The sequence below is a fragment of the Eublepharis macularius genome, chromosome 2, assembly GCF_028583425.1.
Source record: "Eublepharis macularius isolate TG4126 chromosome 2, MPM_Emac_v1.0, whole genome shotgun sequence".
NCBI classification, from domain to species: domain Eukaryota; kingdom Metazoa; phylum Chordata; class Lepidosauria; order Squamata; family Eublepharidae; genus Eublepharis; species Eublepharis macularius.
In genome coordinates, this window is record NC_072791.1 from 15,223,363 (window position 1) to 15,243,729 (window position 20,367).

A 20,367-nucleotide genomic window follows, 5' to 3' on the forward strand; every position below is an offset into this window, starting at 1 on the left:
GATCTTGATATAGATGAGGAGGAAGAAATCCAGGTTTGCATCACTGATATAACCTCCTCCTTCTTTGGAGGTTTTTCAGCAGAGGCTAGAGGGCCATCTGACAGCAATGCTGATTCTGTGAACCTGGGCAGATCATGAGAGGGAGGGCAGGAAGGGTTACACCAGTGCTTAGTTCTCCTGGCCCCTTCTTACACGCCCAGGGTAAGGCTGATCACCACTTTGGGGTCAGGAAGCAATTTGCCCCAGGCCAATTTGGCCAGGGATCCTGGAGGTTTTTTGCCATCTTCTGGGCATGGAGCAGAGGTGTGTGTGTGTGGGAGGGGAAGGTGGTTGTGAATTTCCTGCATTGTGCAAGGGGTTGGACTAGATGACCCTAGAGGTCCCTTCCGGCTCTGTGATCCTCTGATCCATATGTGGGTTCTTCCCCAGGAATAAATCACTTTTTCTGTTTTTGTCATTTTTTTGACACAGGCATGGATCGATCAGCATTGCCGACTTCAAATCCAGCTGGCGGAACGGATTGGCTTTCTTAGCTATCGTTCATGCCATGCGGCCAGACTTGGTGGACATGGAGAAAGCAAAGGGTAGATCCAACAAAGAGAATCTGAAAGACGCTTTCCAAATTGCAGAGAAGGAACTGAATATTCCCAGACTGCTTGAACCTGAAGGTACAGTGTCCTACTTGACGCTTGCTATGAAGCAACTTGGATCATTGCAGCCTATCAAACTGATCTGAAGTGCTTGTTGGTGCAATTTTGGGTGGACTTGATGAGAGCTTGGGTCTCATTTTTATTGTTAATGTATTCAATTTTATTTATATGCTGCAAACAGCCGGTAATGTCATGCCGCTGTACAAATCTATGGTACGGCCTCATTTAGAATATTGTGCACGATTCTAGTGGCCGTATCTCAAAAAAGATATTGCAGAGTTTAAGGACAACCATGATGATTAAGGGGGCTAGAACACCTTTCCTGAGAAAAGACTGAAGGGCCTGGGACTTTTCAGTCTCAAAAAGATGGCTAAGGAGGACATAGTAGAGGTTTATAATGTTAAACATGGGGCGGAGAATGACTAGAGGGCTTGTTCTCCTTCTCCCATAATATTAGAACTCAGGGTCACTTAGAGAAGTTGATGGGCAGTAGACTCAGGAATTCATTAAATTGCTTAATTAAATTGTGGAATGTGTTGCCAGTGAGTGATGGCTGTCAGTGTAAATGACTTTAAAGGGGGGTAGGAATTTAGTGAATAATGGTGTGTAAAGGGAACTTTCATACACAGAAGCAGTCTATGCCTTGGGAACATCAGGGGAAGTCCTTGGCCTTTATGCCTTGGTGGTTGATCTTGCAGAACATCTGGTTGGCTGCTGTGTGAAGCAGGATTCTAGATGGACCTTTGTTCTGATCCAGCAGGGCTCTCCTGCTCTTTGGAAGACAGCATTGGGGGGGGGGAAATCCCACAAGTTCATAAAAAATAAAACAAACAACAATATTTTGCAGATGGAGAGAGATGAGAGAATAGCCATTTCCAGTCACAGATGTCGTAATGTTTTGCCATGTAAATAGTTGGTGTATGTTATATGGAAGTCTGTTTCCATATAGATCCGGAGGAATTAGCCGTGTTAGTGTGTAGTTGCAAAATAGCAAAGAGTCCAGTTGCACCTTTAAGACTAACCAACTTTATTGTAGCATAAGCTTTTGGGAACAACAACTCTCTTTGTCAGATGCAGATGCATGTGTCCACATAGAACATGGAATTCTCTGAGTTCACTTGCTTTATCGGCTGATTTCATTCACAGATTAAAAAACCGCACAGATTTCTTCTCTCAGCTTTTGACTCACAGAATAGCTCTTCCATCTCGCCCACACAGACGCAGGCTGCCCCGTAGAATGATGAAACGGGTCATTTCCCCTCCTTTCTCAGACTAAAACCTGCAAGTCGCTCTGCACACCTGGGCACGGCTGCTATCCAATCACCGCACGCTTCACTCATCCGTCCAGCCCCCCCTCCCTATCCTCACTTCAGAGGCTTGCATTTTCAACCACAGCAGGGACGTTCAGTAAACAATACATTAAATAAACAATACAATAAAAATAAGCAGAAATCTGATACAGAGCTGAAACAATGCTGAAACAGAACATAAGCAAATTGTTATTGATCTTTTGATGTGGAGAAACTATCCAGTAGGAGCATAATTACAGCAAAAGACAGTACACAGTAGTATAGTTCACAGTCCCTATATCTTTACCAATGCATCACTTTGAACAATTTCTTTACACCACAGTCCTATTACCTGAGTGGAAAAAGCCCTTCTGAGTAATTCAGTTTTGCATAGTTTGCAGAAAGCCAGAAGAGCGGTAGCTTTCCTAACCCTTTCAGACAGGCCATTTCATAAGGGCCACCACAGAGAATGTGCTTGCATGGGCCGCTGTTGATTTTGCCCTTTCAGATTGTTTTAAAACATTGTTTTAAAATTTTTAATGTCTGCCCTATTTGGGTAGAAAGAGAGAATACTCATGTTTTATGGAAGTAAATAACCTTGTGCTTCAGGAGGTGTTACAGTGGTATCCTGGGAACACTTGCCTGGGACTTGAAATGGATTCTGAGTAGACCTGCTTAGGATAACTCTCTTAACGGCGTCTGGCATTTTCACAGATGTCGACGTCATCAGTCCGGATGAAAAATCCATCATGACGTACGTGGCTCAGTTTCTCCAGCATTTCAAGAGTTTACCTGTGGCTGAAGAGGAAATGCAGGTATGGGCTTTCTTTTTGCCCCGGACCACTTCCAAGAAATGCACAGTTCGCGTCAGAATCCTTGAATCTCTCTATATCTCTTTTGGAGAGAGCGTACTCCTCACTCACTGAGCGGTTTGGTACTGATGTCATACGGCCCGCCCCTTAACATTTGGGTATTTGGCAATCTTGAATACAAACACCGCTTTTGTTTACAGATCCGCTTAAGTATTTTCATGGCACTTTCTGGTCTCCTCAGCCACTTGGGAAAAAAATGAAAATAGAGCTAACTCCTAATTTCTCTGTACAATTATCAAATTAATCTCCAGTTGCAAGATATTACAAACTGGGAGGGGAATGCAGGTTCATATGGTCTCCCCATGCAGTCCCTCTAATATGCACATTCTCCAGCCTTAGCCAGGGTTATGTCTGTGCTGAGGGGTGCAATTTGACATGGAGGATCCATGATTGGCAGTAGATTCAGAGGAGTTAGCCGTGTTAGTCTGTAGTTGCAAAATAGTAAAGAATCCAGTAGCATCTTTAAGACTAACCAACTTTATTGTAACGTAAGCTTTCGAGAACCACAGCTCTCTTCATCAGATGCATAATGCTTCTGATGAAGAGAGCTGTGGTTCTCGAAAGCTTACGTGACAAAAAAGTTGGTTAATCTTAAAGGTGCTACTGAACTCTTTACTATGATTGACAGTGCAGTCCTAAGAACATTTTCCTGGGAGTAAGCTCCATTGAATAGACGTGAGTAGGATTCTGAGTAGACCTTCTTAGGAGCGCTCTTGGAGGAGGTCTCCTTATGTTTCATCTTGTATTTTAAAGGAATTGTGCAGTGGTGGAGGAGGTAAAGTGAATCAAGGTCATATTTCTGTGTGTGCTGTTTTTCTTGTCCAAATTGACACTCTCTTCCCAATCCAGGAAAAAAAATACAGCCATGTACTCTGTGTATTCGTGCAACAGCCGCCCCCACCCCCAAACTTATCGCAGTATTTTGAGATAGGAGGAAGTTTTAGCTTAGGAAGAAGGTGCAGGAGAGAAGGATTAAACATCCCTAGCCTCTGGGCCAATATCTTGATCAATCCCACTCATGCTGCATTTAATACAAATAAGAAGAATGAAGCTTGAGAAATCAGTCCTGGATCTCTTGGAATAATGGGATTCTGTATGGTTTTAGGTGGGTAGCTGTGTGGGTCTGCAGTAGAACAGCAGGATTTGAGTCCAGGGACACCATAGAGGCCAACAGGATTTTTAAGGTGGGAGCTCTCACGAGTCCGAGCTCCCTTCTTCAGAGCTTTAGAGAGTCTGCACACGATGGTGCCGTTTCCAACTGTAATGCAAACGGACATTTTCAGGAGAGGTGGGAGGAGGAAAAAAAAGCAACTTTTATTCCTGTTTCCCAGGGGAAAGTCAAAGAGACCTTGAGCTGGCTGAACATGCAAGAAGAGAAGTTGGCGGAGTTGCTGACGGAGACGAAATCTGCACCCTTTTACGAGAAATTCCAAGTAAATCACTTTGTGAATTATACTCTGGGATCAGCTAATATTTGCAAGGGATACAAGAGACCAAGAAAATTTTCATGTTCTATACAACAGGGTGTTAGTGTTCGATGCACTTCACCACTTTCTAACTAAACAGATGTTGGAAGAGCTATAGCTCCTGTCAGGGGCCGTTTCGTAGAAAAAGAGCTGGAGGAACTCATTAACATAGCTCATTAGCATAACTCATTAGCATATGCCACACCCCTTGACATCACCGGAAATGTGTCGTTAGCATAACTGATTTGCATATGCCACGCCCCCTGACATCACCTATCCTGGCTGTTTTGAACCCAATCCTGGCCATTCAGGGCTGAAATTGGGCCCAAAATGGCAAAAAGGGGCTGAAAATGGCCGAAAAGGGGCCTAAAATGGTCATGATCAGGCTGCTGCTGAGCGGGAGAGTGATCCACCACCTGTCAGAGGCCCGATCTGAGCTGTTTTGGCCCCAATCCAGGCCGAAACAGGCCCAAAATGGCCGAGAGTCAGGTGGGTGGGGGCACCTGACATGTGACCTCTTTGGGGAACTGCAGGAACTGTGTTCCTGCACGTTCCCCCTCGAAATGAGCCCTGGCTCCTGTATCTGGATTGGTGCATGCTTGCCCAAGGCTGGTAGTCCCGGGAGGTCCTGAGAACCAGACAGGTGTAGTGATTAAAATGTCAAACTGGGATCTGCGAGACCCAGGTTCGAATCCCCACTCTGCCATGGAAGCATGATGGTCTTGGGCCGGTCTTAGCCTAACCTACCTCACAGGGTTATTGTGAAGATAAAATGGAGACGTGGAAAACGTTGGGTGGGGGGAATGGGATATAAATGAATGGCGAGAAGGAGAGGAGTGAGGCAGTGCTGCAGATAGGGCAAAGAGCTCAGTGGTGCGTGAGCTGAAATAGAGGAAGCAAGTATGCAGATGGGGCAGGGAAACAGGAGGCAGAGCAGAAATCCAGAGCCAGGTGAGTTGAGCATTTACTCTTTGCACCACTAAGAGCTGAGGAACCAAAAAAGTTCCCTTGCTAGGCCACACCAGAAGTCCATTGAGTCCTGCTAGACAGATGCAGGACTTGAAGCCTTGAATTCACACATGAAAACACACGAAACTGCCTTATGTTGAGTGAGACCATTGGTTCATCAAGGTCAGTATTGTCTACTTAGACTGGCTATGGCTTTCCATGGTATCAGGTCTTTCATATCACCCAGTACCCGATCCTTTTTAACTGGAGATGGCGAGGATTGAAACTGGAATCTTCTGCAGGCAGAGCAGAGGCTCTTCCACTGAACCAGCGGCAGGATTCTAATCTGGAGAGCAGGGTTTGATTCCCCACTCTTCCACTTGAAGCCAGCTAGGTGACCTTGGGTCAGTCACAGCTCTCTCGGAGCTCTCTCAGCCGCACCCACCTCACAGGGTGATTGTTGTGGGGATAATAATGACATACTTTGTAAACCGCTCTGAGTGGGCATTAAGTTGTCCTGAAGGGTGGTATATAAATCGAATGTTGTTGTTATAACCATAACTCCTCCCCTTCCTTCGTTGCTTTTTCTAGCACCTGGGATTCAGAGATATACCGCCCTTTATGCACCCTCGATTGAGCCATCATGTCTGATTTTATTTATTTATCTGGTACACTTTTACCCACCCTTCCTCCAAGGAGCTTAGGGTGTTTTATGTGATTCTTTCCCCTTCTCCATTTTATCTTCACAACCATCCTGAGAAGTTAGCCTGAGAGAGACTGGGCTGGCTTATAGTCACCAGGTGAGTTTCATGCGAGAGAAGGGATTTGAACTAGGTCCAGCCACTAACCCGTATACCACGCTGGCTGATTCATCTGTGTAATCCATTAAAAAAAAATTTCACCTTGCATGTATTTGATACTGAAGAGGACTGTACAAATGTATATAATTTTCTCCTCCTCTCTCTTGTTAAAAATAATCTTTTTTTTTATAATCCCAGGAGATGCTGTCATTTACGGAAACATTTCATGAGGAGAAAAAGGCCTTCCTGCCTGTCCTGGCATCCAAAAGAAAAGAGGAAGAGCTGAGTGAAGATTCCCTGAGGATGCAAGAAGCATGGGACAGACTCACTTCTCAGGTCATTTATAATAATAATAATAATATTCGATTTATATACTGCCCTTCAGGACAACTTAATGCCCACTCAGAGCGGTTTACAAAGTATGCCATTATTATCCCCACAACAATCACCCTTTAAGGTGGGTGGGGCTGAGAGAGCTGTGACTGACCCAGGGTCACCCAGCTGGCTTCAAGTGGAGGAGTGGGGAATCAAACCCGGCTCTCCAGAGAGTCCCGTGCTCTTAACTACTACACCAAACTGGCTCTCAGGGTGCTTTCAGGCTGCTGCCATGGAAGTTCTGTATTGTCTCTCTCTTCTTCCATTACTGAGGCTTAAAGCAGCCCAGAAAAGGGAGGGCACCATTTCTGACTAGGGAAATGGCCAAGGTGAGAAACGTTTCCTGGTGCCAGACTTGTGACCCAGATTGGGTTCTCCGGTCATGCCCATTGAAGGCCAAATGACACATCCGGAGTTCCATTGACAGAGCTTCAGTGTCGCGTGTAGTTTGGGCCTCAGAGAGGATGTTAGGGTTAAATGCAAAGTGCATGAAAATAACCCATAAAACTGAGAAAAGGGCCCATAAATTTGATTTGAGGCTTGCAGGCCACCTGTCAGGCAAATAATGCCCGTGGTTGGGAAAATGGTGGAGGAAGGCTGAAACCACTTCTCCCTTCACGCCAATCCAAATTGGACCCCCGGACAATTGAATTCCCAGTCCTGATAGTGGCTGTGAGTTAAATGGGACCAAAAATGATTTCAAAATACCCCAGTTTATCCACCGATGCCAACTTTACTCATCTGCTAACATGATCACCAACAGAAAGATCTTAAAATACTCCTGAAAAAATGTTTAAGCTTTGAGAGCTTCCAGTGACTGGAGGTATCATAGCTGGTAAGGATGCTTCTTCGTGCAGAACAGATTTGGGACTCATCTGGCATTGTTCACAGAAGAGGAAGTGTTTTACATCAGGGGAGCCTCCAACCTTGTTGGAATTTTGAGAATGTGTGGTGGGTACCACCACCAAAATGGCCAAATGCGAAGCGCCTGTCATTAAGGCTAGGCCACCACAAAATGGCTGACAGAACGACTCTTTGCTCTGCAGCTTGGTTTCCACAAAAACAGAAGGACTTGCTACTCGCATGGTCAAAAGGAAAAGGTTGCCAAGCTCAAAGGGAACACCACCATGTTCCTTCCTAGACTTCTGCCTCTAGATGAAAGGAAGCACAAACCTTACATTCCATAGCCTGATTATTTGAACACATTCAGCCAAGCTACAAGTGACGAATGACACTTGCCTGGCCAGTGAACAGACTCACGTGTATTCCTCCCTGTTCACTTGCCATTCACTTGTGCTCCAAGTAGAGAGCAAGTGAATGGCAAGTGAACAGGGAGGAATACACGTGAGTCCGTTCACTTGCCAGGCAAGTGTCATTCGTCACTTGTAGCTTGTCTCATTGACAGCGGATGAGGAACAATTGCAGTGGCTCTCAAACTGTGGGCCACGACTGTCTTGCAGGTGGGTTGAAAAGCCAGGAGGTGGAACGATGTGACTGGGAGAGGAGGTTGTGGGAGTCCCAGTGGTAAATTTGGGTTTCCCCTGTGTCATATGGAAAATGACCCTGAAATACAGTTGTTCCATATATATTATAAGCATTGAATGTGAAAAATAAAACACAATCATGTTCAATGTTCACAGATTCCTGCCTTTTATGTTAGGGAGGAGGAAAATAGCTTGAAATTACTTTTCAAGTGGATCTGTAGAAGCACAGTGCATTTAAGAGGAGTTATGCCCTTCAAAGTCCATTGAAGTCCTGTTTCAAAAAGTTTGAGAACTGTTGAAATTACAGTGGTCATTTCCTTAAGGCTGTATTTTCTCTGTCTAGATGAATGAATGGAAAGCACAGCTGGACCAGTCACTGCCTCAACCTCTGGACTCCATTGAATCCTGGCTCCAAGAGATAGAACAGCAGCTGGCGGGAGACCTCCCGGAATCTCAAGACCACTGCAAAGCAATAGCTGCCCTCGAGGACAAAATGAGATCCCTCCAGGTTGGTATGAAAAAATTACCACCCTTTCGGTGCAGTGGGCTTAGACTGGAATAACTCTTTGTAGGACTGCTCTGTTGGTTACTTTCTTAACCTGGCCTGGATGGCCCAGGCTGGCCTGATCTTGTCAAATCTTGGAAGCTAAACAGGATTCGCCCTGGTTAATACTTGGATGTGAGACCGCCAAGGAAGTCCAGAGACACTAAGCAGTGGCAGGCGATGGTAAACCACCTCTGCTCATCTCTTGCCTTGAAAACACTATTTTGGGGTGGGGGGAACCATAATTCATCTGTGACTTGATAGCACTTTACACATACACAGGCCGTTTCCACACTACTCACCTTCATCCGGAACGCTGTGAAAAAACCGCGGAAGATAGCGTCTTCTCGCATGAGTTTTGCGCAAGAAGACGCTATCTTCTGCGGTTTTTCACGACGTTCCGGATGAAGGTGAGTAGTGTGGAAACGGCCACAGTTACTTTATTTGATTTGATTTGTAAGGTGCTTTTCCACTTTGAAAAGGCTTTGAAGGGGCAGAAAGTGAAATCAGTTTCAAAGAAGTGTAGATAAATAAAACAAGACAAGGAAGAAGAGAAGCCACTCGGTCAGATGAGAATCCAGTAAAATCTAAACAAATAGCAGAAACATCAATCCATCCATCTGACGAAGAGAACTTGATTCTCGAAAGCTTATGCTACAATAAAATTGGTTAGTCTTAAAGGTGCTACTGGACTCTTTTTGATCAATCCATCCTGGCAGCCGTATAATGTAGAAAGGTCTTAACCAGTTGCCCAGAAGACAATAAAGTAAGCATCTTGTGAATTTGTTTAGGCATAGTGTTCTGGAATGGGATGCCACCACTGAAAATGTTCATAGAAATATTTTTTTTAAATCCTTTTAATTATTGTTTGATTTTTTTTGTCTGATGTTATGTTTTAGCCAGTGCAGGAGCCCTTGGGGAATCTGACAAAATAAATATCATCCCTGGGTTTATCTCATGACCACAAATTTGACCTTTACAGAAGGCCTTATGCACAGAACCTTAAATCCCTGGACTGATCAGTGCTTTCTATATTTTTTTCATGGATTAAAGATTGTGCTGTTTCACATTTGTCTTACTGCATGTAAGAGCTCTGCACAGTTACGGCCACATCTCAAACGGTCCTAGCTTGATAACATGTTGGGAACATGGAACCTGGTGATGCTTTTTGTTTCAGAGCTTGATGGGATGTTTCAAAGAACGCTCGGAGACCCTGCAGTCCTTCCCGAATAGAGACGAGATGGGCACGCTGTTGGTCCCGCCTCAAAAGCTGGAGGAAATGAAGAGGAGGTTGTGACGATCAGATTCCTCTTTTGTTCCAACCCCAGATGTCTGTGTTCTGCTGAAGACAAATGATAGCTTTTACCAGATTTAGCAGCACGATGACAGGAGCATGGTTTAGTGGATGGACATCCCTGCAGCTTGGGATGAGTCCAGATGCCAGTTTCCTTTGCTTGGGATGAGAGTTCTTAATGTGCCAGTCGGCCCAGAAACATGCTCGTGAATTCTATACCTCTGAATAATCAGTGCTGGGGATCTGTAATGGGCACACTGCTACCTTCATTCCTGGGTTTTTTTAGGAATTCCAGCAAAGTTTTGACTGGCTGCTTTTGGGAACAGGTTGAGGCGGAGCTTTGATTTAGTGCAGCAGGACTCATGTTCCTTGTTCTTTGCACGGATACTGGTTTATTTATTTATTATTTATTTTCTTTATGTCATTTATAGTCCGCCTTTCTCACTGGGACTCAAGGCTGATTACACAGTATGAGATTAGTACAATCTGTATCAAGTACATCTCCATACAGTATCAAGGACATTTCCATAAACAATACCATAGAGTAAATAGATACAAGTTTAAAAGACATAATATTGGCAAGAATCCAATACAGAGTAGAAAAAATACTGAAGCAGAACATAATTCTAGGACTAACATTAGACAACATGGAGCACTGGTAGTACATGGGAATACATATTTAAAATAGCAGATAATATGTAACAGTCTCTGTACACATTGTGAATTACCTGGGGACGCTCAAGTGCAGGATTTTATGTGTGGTCCTCAATTCACATACAGGCTGTTATCAATAATAGGAATAGGAATTATAGTATTATAATGCTGTATATATAGTATAGTGCTGTACAGATTTGGAAAAAAAAAACCCTCTGGTGGTGGAGCAGGTAAAAGGACACTGGGAGAAGCTAATGGCAGGACATGGTGCCTGTGTGTGTGACCTGCAAAAATATAAACATTCCTGACAAGACAGCATGCGACTGTACTTGGTCAGCATTATTTCTGAAAAGATTGCACTAAATCGAGTTTGAGAGAGTTTGTGCTGAGGACAGGGAAAACCTGGAAAGGGGACAGTTATAGGCTGATGTTGTGTGGATGCTCCAAAAAACAAACTAGAGAAAAACATTGGTGTGGAAGCAGTTTTGGACTGTCATAAATTACCTTCCCATGGCACTTTCTGCGTCCGTTTAGCTTTTTGTCAGCCTAAAAAGTTGCATGTCCCTCTGTATATTGCAGATGTCTTGCACACTAAAGACTGGATTTTTGTCTTACGTTATGCCGGGACTTTCTTTTCAGATTCAGCAACATCCAGCTTACAGACGTCAACGTCCTGCTGGAATACCACCACATGTTGTGTGCAGCTATCCTAGAGGAATTGACGTCAAAGCTGAACATCTGGCACATCAAATATGGGACCAAGGAGAGCGTTGAGTCTCTGCTGTCGGACTGGAATGTAAGCTTTGCGGCTCTCGCCAGGTGCAGGCTAGCTAGCCGTGTACTATGGATAAGAGATTGAATTCCAAACCAGGAAGCCCCCGTTTGAATTCCCTTGGTGTAGCCATGTTCATCTGTAATTGCAACAGCAACAATGAGCCTGCTTAAAACTTAAGGATAAGTACATTTGTTGTGGTGGAAGTTTGTGGGGGGCAGTTGAAGTGTTGTCCTCAATGGGCATGTATACATGTGTAGAAACAGAAGAAGCAGGGGAGTTGTTATAAAGTGAGGCCGGAAGGTCTAACTCTTGGAACGCTGACCAATCTGAAACAGTGATAAATTGGCAAAGATGAGAGCCAGTTTGGTGTAGTGGTTAAGAGTGATGGTACTCTAATCTGGAGAACCGAGTTTGATTCCCCACTCCTCTGCTTGAAGCCAGCTGGGTGACCCTGGGTCAGTCACAGCTCTCTCAGAGCTCTCTCAGCCCCACCCACCTCACAGGATGATTGTTGTGGGGATAATTATAACATACTTTGTAAACCACTCTGAATGGGCGTTAAGTTATCCCGGAGGGCATTGAATGTTGTTGTTGTTATTATACATAAAGCTCTAAATTTCTATAGTGGGCTTTCTACTTGCAGTATCTAATGAGCTCAGAATGCATAGTTTCAGATTTATATATACACAAACATACTATTGCATCTGAATTCCCACTCAGCTGTTTGCATTTTGCCTCTGACATGACTTCCCCAGCGGCGTTACGCAAGCCTTATGTAGCTTCAGACCTGCATCCCACCAAAATCAGATTTTCAGTCTATCAGTGCCAGTTTTGTTCACTCTGAGTGGCTGTGGCTCTTCAGGGTCTCAGGTACAAGTCTTGCACATCACCTACTGCCTTGTCCTTTTAACGGGAGATGCCGGGGATTGAATCTGGGACCTTTTGCAAGCAAAGGAAATTCTCTTCCATTGAACCACAGCTCCACCCAACCATACTGCATTGTTACAAGGATGTATGTGAAGCATTTTTAACAACCCTAAGCATTATTATTCAGTTGAAATGTGGACAGCAAAAAAGACAAATAAGTGGCTTCTAGATCAAATCCAGCTTAAATTCTCCCTAGAAGCTAAAATGATGAAACTGAGAGCCAAACTACAAGTGATGAATACACATGAGTCTGTTCACTTGCCAGGCAAGTGTAATTCATCACTTGTAGCTTGGCTCTGAGGGTATCATGCTTTGGTCACATTATGCGAAGACAGACTCACTAGAAAAGACAGTGTTAGGGAAGATGGGAGACAATAGGAAAAGGGGGAAGACTCAAAATGAGATGGCTGTGGAAGCCACAGCCTCCAGTTTGCAAGATCTCAGCAAGGCTGTTAATGATAGGCTGTGTGTGTGTGGGTGTGTGTGTGTGTGTGGAATTTCATTCATAAGGTCACCCTGAAGAAATTTATCTGCATATAACACACGTACACAAGCGTTATTATATCTCATGCTTTGGTGTGAGCTACGTTTGTAACTTGTTCTTGCTGAATTAAGCAAAAATTAAAATGCTACATGTAGGTGACCAGGAGATGTCACTGTAAAGCTACAAATGGTTAACAGAGAGATGATATAAAACGTTCACCGTTTTTCCGAGCCCAAAAGATTTGCCACATTTTGCTAGATCTTGCTGATAGTCTAATGTCTCAAACGTTTCTTGAGAGTCACTGGGACAAATGCTTCACTCTGTCTGTGTCTTGAAGGCCCCTAGCAAAATTTTGAATGGACTTAATCTCTGTTGATTAATCTCTCTGTTCAAAGGACTCATGTGCTGTATAGACAATAGGGTTGCCAGCTCCAACTTGGGAAATTGCTGGAGATCTGGAGGGTGAAACCTGAAGAAACCTGGAAAAAGTGGGGTTTGGGGAGGGAAAGGATCTTGGCATGGCATAATTCCATAGAGTCCACCTCCCAAAGTAGCCAATTTTCTCCGGGTGAACTGATCTCTGTGGCCTGGAGACCAGTTGTAATTCCAGGAGATCTCCAGCCACTACCTGGAGGCTGGCAACCCTAGTAGTGGCCCAGTTTCAAACAAGAGACATCATGAAAGGCCGAGTCCTGTTTTACCTCAGCAGTGGCCATGTTTAAATCAGACTGAAGAGCACACACTTCTTTTGCACAGGAAGACATTGAGGCCTAAATGACCTGAACGTGCACACTGTTTATTTTTTCATTTAATTTTACAACATTTGTACCCTGCCTTTCTGCCCTCATAAGGGCCACACTAGAATATCTCCCAGAATCCTTTGCAGTTTGGATGAATTCTCTGAAGGGTTGCCAGACTAGTCCTGGCAACTGGTGGGTGTGAGTTGGGAGTAGAGACATGAGGCCCCCATTTTTATCATGCTGAGAATTATACTTTTTGACCCCCCCCCCCCCCAACAAAGGGCTCAGGGCAGGGAATCCCCCACTGGGGGCTTGATAGCCCTAATTCTGTGGTACATATTTATAGGCTACATCTATCAGTCATAGTCAGAGAGGGCCCCCCCAAGATATTTTAGTGCCTGAGGGAAACAATCCAAATGGCATGGATTCTATGCTAGTAATACATATAGAATCAAGAAATTGTTGTTCAAATTTGCCTCAGACAGACAGCTTAATCCTACACAATGGCAAATCCTGTCCAGATTATAATAAAGATTTGGGTCTCGTGACCGACAGAGACAAAGGGTATGGATGCCGAATAATTAGGAAAATCTTTTTATTTGCATATGGATTTTCTGTGTTGCAGATTAAAAACAACAACATTATAATCCCGAATTATTTCACCTTTATTTTTTGATTTTGGAAGGGTTTCATTGAAGAAAAAGGATTCCTCACTCAGCTAGAAACAGCCTTTCGCGTATGTGAAGAGAAGAAGAACCAAATCATAAACACTTCTAATTTTGGTAAGATTGTATTAGCGTAAATATGTTTTAATTCATAGCATGGAAGTGCTGTGTAAATTGGCTTTTTCTGCTAATAAGTTTTCACAAACAATTTTCACTGCTGCTTCATTAACTGTTAATTTATTTATTTTTTGTCCTCGTATGGATGTTTTAATTATATTTTAAAAATACATATTTATTGCTTTAAGGATATTTTATTATCATTTATGATATTGTTTTAGTTACATCAGGAATCAGTTGATTAAATGTATAGGGTAGCCGGTGCCCCCAAAATAATAAATAATCCAGAATTTTATAATCTTGTGTTGTTGAAATAGGGTTGTCATCCTCCAGGTGGTGGCTGGAGATCTCCCAGAATTACAACTAATCTCCAGCTGACAGAGATCAGTTCCCCTGGAGAAAATGGCCGCTTTGGAGGGTGGACTCTATGGCATTATACTCTGTGGAGGCCCCTCCCTCCCAAACTCCACTCATTCCAAGCTCCACCCCCCAAATCTCCAGGAATTTCCCAACCTGGAGCTGGCAACCCTATGTTAAAAGCCTGGTTCACACATGCAGGAGGATGAGGTGTCAGAGTCTTGAGGTGGTGAAAGGGACTCTACCACTTCAGGCCACAAGTGAGGGATTCCAGCTTTGAATGTTCCTTCCCATTATAAAATAGCACCATGCTTATAGAAGACTAGCAGAACAGGAAGGCAGCTTTTATCCCCTCTCTTGGCTTGGTGTGCTATTTTTTTTTTGTTAGCAAAGAGTTTTCAGTGGGAAGATTCCAGAATAAATGGTGGCTTGCAGTTTGCCCAAGACCCCGATTGTTTTGGTTTTTTGAAGTCTTGGGCAGACCACCAAAGCCAAGAGATTTACCGCACTCCTAAACGGATGCCGTACAGATACAGTGGCCACCTACAAATGACAAAAAAGAGAGGATCCAAAGAGGATAAAATTTGCACGTGCTGATTTGCATTCATAGATACAAGTTTACACCCCCTGTAATTTAAACAGGAATACAACAAACCATAATACCAGCTCTATCTGGGGCAGCAGACAGTGCTCAGCTCCTTGAGTAGTCTCCTGTCAGTTCAGTGCTTACATAAATTTCCATCAGCAAAAGAAGAAACGAAAGGACCCCACTTAGCCAGTTCTACTGAACAAAAGCAGAATGTGGTGTTTTCAGGCCTGAATAAAGTGGACTCTGGGCTACTCTGTGTAAAACACGGAGTGGGCTTTGTTCAGCTTTGTTGCCCAAAAGTTATGTAGACCTGCATTAAGAGACAGGCAAGGCTGCCCATTGCCTGAAGAAAAGAAAGTTACCCTGTCTCTTTAATAGAGGCTGATGGCAGGGCTTTTTTTCAGCTGGAGCGCGGTGGAACCGAGTTCCGTAACCTCTTGAAAATGGTCACATGGCCCGCCCCCTGATCTCCAGACAGAGGGGAGCTTAGATTGCCCGGCAATGTAAACTCCTCGCTGTCTAGAGAACGGGGCGGGGCCACCAGCTATGTGACCATTTTCTCCGAGGGCAACCCCCTGAGTTCCACCATCTCTTTTCCCAGAAAAAAAGCCCTGGCTGATGGTATGAGGCATCTGATCTCAATCTTCCATAATCTAGTGCAGTGGTTCCCAGCCTTTTGGATATGTGACCCACAAGTCCAAATTTACTTGGTACAGTGACCCATCCAGGGTTGGCCCAAAGTTTTCTGACGCCCTAGGCAAAGTATGTCCTTGGTGCCTATCTAGTCCAGCATTCCATTTTCTACATTGGCCAACCACATATTTTTGAGAAACCAACAAACATCTCCTCATACTATGAACCCCAGACAAGTGGCATTCGAAATTACACAGCCTTTGCATATGAAGGCTACACTCCAGACCACCCTCTTCTCCATTACTCCCTCTAATCCCCTTTAAGATCCTAAGAAACTCACTCTAGTCACCATGAGGACACTTTTCAATTGCGTCTCTATCGATCAACATGCATATGCAGTGAAGAAAAAAAACAACAACTGATGTGTGGTACGGAAGATACTGTTTCCAGGATCAGTTCTGGGCTTCCAAAATACAAGTCAAAGCTGTGCCTCAAATTAAGCACCAAAGTTGGTTCTTATAGGAGCCACGTCACACCTGATGAGTTTCCTTCAGAAATATTATTCTACATAGGTAAATGTTTATACCTGCTGTAGCACAGCTGTTCAGTGGCTGGGCTGTGAGCCAGCATCTGCTGGTTCAACTCCCACTACTGCCATGAACTCTGCAGGTGGCTCTCCTCTCAGCCCCAGCTATATTGTGGGGATAATAATAACACTGACTTTGTTAACCACTCTGAGTGTGGCATTAATCTGTCCAGAAGAGTGGTATATAAGCACATGTTCATTATTACTTGTAAAGTTACTAGTTGCTGGATGGCTTCCCTCCCTCGTTATTGTCACAAGGGGTGAGGGAAGCAAGAATGTGAAAAGGTAGCATGGAGGACGGGAAAAGAAAGAGCTATGCAAAGGGCAGGGGCTGTTTAATGGGGTATGCGTATGAATATGTGTATAAATACAATAAACTGATGTTTATGATGTCATCCTAAGCAATTACACCCTTCTAAGCCCATTGACTTTGGTGGATTTAGAAGGGTTTAACTCTGCTTAGGATTGTATGGTTAATTATCTTAAATATTTCTCTTGTTGAATTTTGACACAAAATGAAGGATAAATACTGAGACCCTAGCACAGGTAGCAGGCTAAAATGAGACTTCAATGAGTTAGAGGAGGCCTGCTTGGGCCTGCTGTGAATTCCATCCCTGGGGGAAAGGGTTTTCTCTTTATAGGCATCTTTTTTTTCCTTGGGAGCATTCCCGCATGTGAGCCCCCTCCCCTGAAGAATGAAGTGGTACAATTGAGACGCAGGTTTGTGTTTTCACTTAGAGTCTCAACACAAGACACCTTGATGCGTGTTCATCAAGTGTAGGGAGACGCAATGCTAGCGGAACGCATAGTTTAAAAAGACAGAGCTGACGGAGATCACTCCTCCAAGGGTTTGTTAATTTCACCTTTGCCTCCCCAAAGACTCTGTCAATTTCATCTCTCCAGTCTAAAACTGGGTGGGATTGCAACCAGAGTGCAGCCAGGAATGGAAATGGGCTGGAGCTGCCTTCCAGAGCCAAGCTTGGTTCTGGAGAGGTTATAATGGGCTGAAGTTTTTCTTCGGCATTTCACAGCCCCTTCACACAGCTCCACTGTATAACAAAGGCTTTGCCCTGCTGCCGGCTCTGTCTTTTTAAACTTAAATGTTACCCTTCCCGGCTAACATTGCATATCCCTATATGTGTTCTTCATGTGTCAGATGTCCCGTGTATAGAGACTCTTAGTGTTATTCAGTGGGGTTCACTCCCAGGAATACATCCTTAGGATTGCAAAAGGCTATCTGTATGGGCGTGTCCTCGCAAAATAAACATTCACTGGCATTTTAAAGACTAACAACATTTGTTTTGATATGAGTGTTTGTGAGTGACAGTTCACTTCTCTAGATATTGGTCAATAGTATTCTTTCAACCTGAATTATTCTTTTGTAAAATGGGTAAAATAGCAGACTTCAGCACACAGTTATGGTGATTAACTGAGATTTGAAAGAACATTTCATTTCTCTGAATGAACAATTCATGACTGCATTTTTATATAACCTTCTAGGAGCTGTACCTCAGGATACAGCCAAGCTATTTAAGATGGTAGAGTTGAAGATTTCCACGTGCAAAGAGTACATTTATAATGTGAATGCAACTTTGCAAAAGATTTTGTCCTCCTGGGCCATCTATATGGAGAACATCTGCTTGCTAAAAGCTTGGCTGGAAGAGACACGGAAAGCACATCCTAAAAAGGTATGTTAGCCTTGCTTTGCGGTTGTTAGACTTGGGCTGCTCTGTATGGGATGGAAGCGTTGCAAGCATTCTGTCTGTTGTAATACTGCCTTCTAGATTCCTACAGAAACCCTGGCGGCCTGGAACTCACGGCACGGATCTTTAAATGAAGCTGGAAACTTTTTGATTGAAGCCAGTAATGAGGAGGTGGGGTCAGCTCTTTCCGGTGAACTTAAAAAGTTGAATGGAAAATGGGCAAAGCTTATCAAGAAGACACAGTTTGTAAGTTGTCATTAATTTAATTCAATTTATTTATTGAAGGATTTCTATACTACCTTTTCACAGATGATTAAGGGGGAAAAATCAGTACCCATTTTTCCTTTCTTCTGTGAATCAGTTTGCATTCAATTTCTAGTCCTCCAAATCACAGGATTTGGAAGATAGGGGAATGAATCCCATTCCCACCATGTATTCCTAGACATGAGGTTGGATCCTGTGAATTGGCTCTACTAACTGCAGGCTTTGTCCTCAGTGCCAAGAGCAGTCCCCTGACCAAGAAGTTTCTCCAGCAGTGGAAGGGCATCTTGCATCAGGGGAGGGCTCCTGGCATTGGAGGAATGGCTGATACTACTGGAACAGAGACACAGGATACAACTCATGGTAACCTTATGGCAAAGACACTGTGGATGCATAACTAACCATTGGTGAATTGCCCCCAAGTAACAAATGGGTCTGGTTTGCCAGTACTGTTTCCGCTCCGCCAAACTATAGCTGGCTCAATCTTTTACTTCTTTTTTCAGTCAACCCATAGTTTTCTGTCTCATCTGAAAATGGCAAACTAAGGGTTTGTGCTTGCCCTCCAAACCAGGATTAGAGACTGGGATTTGAAGCTGTGTGTCCGTACTTTGGAGGGTGGGGGCAAACGGTAGTTTGTCGGTTTAGATGTAATGGTTTGTCTGAACCAGGCAGCAACCTGTAATGGAAGAGACATCCATTGTCTTGATTAAGAACTAGAGTTAAATGTGGTGATAAATTCTTGGATGGCACTCATGAATTAGATCCAGAGGAGTTAGCCGTGTCAGTCTGTAGTAGCAATATCGAAAAGAGTCCAGTAGCACCTTTAAGACGAACCAACTTGACTGTAGCATAAGCTTTCGAGAACCACAGCTCTCTGACGAAGAGAACTGTGGTTCTTGAAAGCTTATGTTACAGTCAAGTTGATTAGTCTTAAAGGTGCTACTGGACTCTTTTCTATTTTGCTCATGAATTAGACTAACAGGCCAATGAATGAATGGCACAATTGGATCTTTAAAACAAATCATTTGATGTGTTAACAGGAAATGCGATTGCTGAGAAAGCAAGAAGAACAAATGAAATTGGAAGCTGGCAGTAATAGAGGTGTGGATTCTCCTGCCCAAGCAGCACCGGGGCAACTTGTTCAGCCAGTGGGTGCCTCAGAGGAGTCACTGAAGATGACCTTGGAGAATGCTGAGGTGAAGAATTTGCCTTACCTTAAGCATTTATCAACATTTGGTCTGTTGGAAATGTTTAGAGCTTAGGGCAATGAAATACGGCGCTCTCGGTCATTGGGTTGCTTTGCCAAACTGCTGTTGTGTGTAGAGCCTACCCAGAGGGAGATGATACCTGCCCATTAAGCAAGTCTGACAGACATTTCCACACAAACGTAACCTTTGTATAGAGCATAAAGTTCAGCCTGAATAGGCATTTTGTCGCCCAGATCCGGGAAACAATTGTCTGATTGGATTTCACCAGTGTACACCTTGCAACACCATTATGTTTGATGCGTGGATTACCAGTCAGCTTAGCAGCCAAAGAGATGCATCTGGGCAGGACAGGGGGACATAATCTATGTTTGGTGTAATGGTTAAGAGCAGCAGGACTCTAATCTGGAGAATTGGATTTGATTCCCCACTCCTTTGCTTGAAACCAGCTTGGGTGACCTTGGGTCAGTCACAGCTCTCTCAGAGCTCTCTCAGTCCCGCCCTTCTCACAGGGTGATTACAGTGGGGATAATAATAACATACTTTGTAAACTGCTCTAAGTGTGGCATTAAGACAGGGGACTTAATCATTTGCAAATAACAGTGGAGTTAACCTCAAAGTACATTGCTAATAGAAGGAATTCTCTTTTCATGCTTTGGTTGTTTCTCTTTTCCCATCCTAGGCTCTCCCTAGCAGTCTCCGTGCTGGTTTGCAGGCCCTTGAAGTGTCCTTATCGGAACAAGAAGTCAAGTTAAACTTTGAAGAGGCTCAGAAGGAGCTGGAAATGTCTGTTTTAAAAGCAATGCAGCTTCTCGGACAGAAGATGAGCCCCGAGGGACAAATTTCAAAATATGAAGTGAGTTAAACTATTGCTTTAAAATTCGTATCTTGATAGAAGATGGCCTTGGGGCTGTCAGTAGTGGGAAACAAGAGGGGAACTAGATTGCAA

General features: G+C 43.8%; 2 protein-coding genes across 2 annotated transcripts in view; both read left to right on the forward strand.

Moving 5' to 3' along the window:
- LOC129324768 (nesprin-2-like) overlaps positions 1-19,475 on the forward strand; it is a 75,866-nt gene extending 56,391 nt beyond the window's left edge. The window contains exons 8-18 of the mRNA XM_054972159.1: positions 472-668; positions 2,654-2,754; positions 4,143-4,244; positions 6,224-6,361; positions 8,228-8,392; positions 9,606-9,718; positions 11,016-11,172; positions 13,988-14,084; positions 17,771-17,937; positions 18,034-18,198; positions 19,254-19,475. Coding sequence (XP_054828134.1) covers positions 472-668; positions 2,654-2,754; positions 4,143-4,244; positions 6,224-6,361; positions 8,228-8,392; positions 9,606-9,718; positions 11,016-11,172; positions 13,988-14,084; positions 17,771-17,937; positions 18,034-18,198; positions 19,254-19,475 — 1,624 coding nt within the window. The remainder of the gene's footprint in view (positions 1-471; positions 669-2,653; positions 2,755-4,142; positions 4,245-6,223; positions 6,362-8,227; positions 8,393-9,605; positions 9,719-11,015; positions 11,173-13,987; positions 14,085-17,770; positions 17,938-18,033; positions 18,199-19,253) is intronic.
- A 672-nt stretch (positions 19,476-20,147) lies between these two features.
- The window catches only part of LOC129323834 (nesprin-2-like), a 256,004-nt gene continuing 255,784 nt past the window's right edge, over positions 20,148-20,367 (forward strand). The window contains exon 1 of the mRNA XM_054970582.1: positions 20,148-20,274. Coding sequence (XP_054826557.1) covers positions 20,203-20,274 — 72 coding nt within the window. The 5' untranslated portion in view covers positions 20,148-20,202. The remainder of the gene's footprint in view (positions 20,275-20,367) is intronic.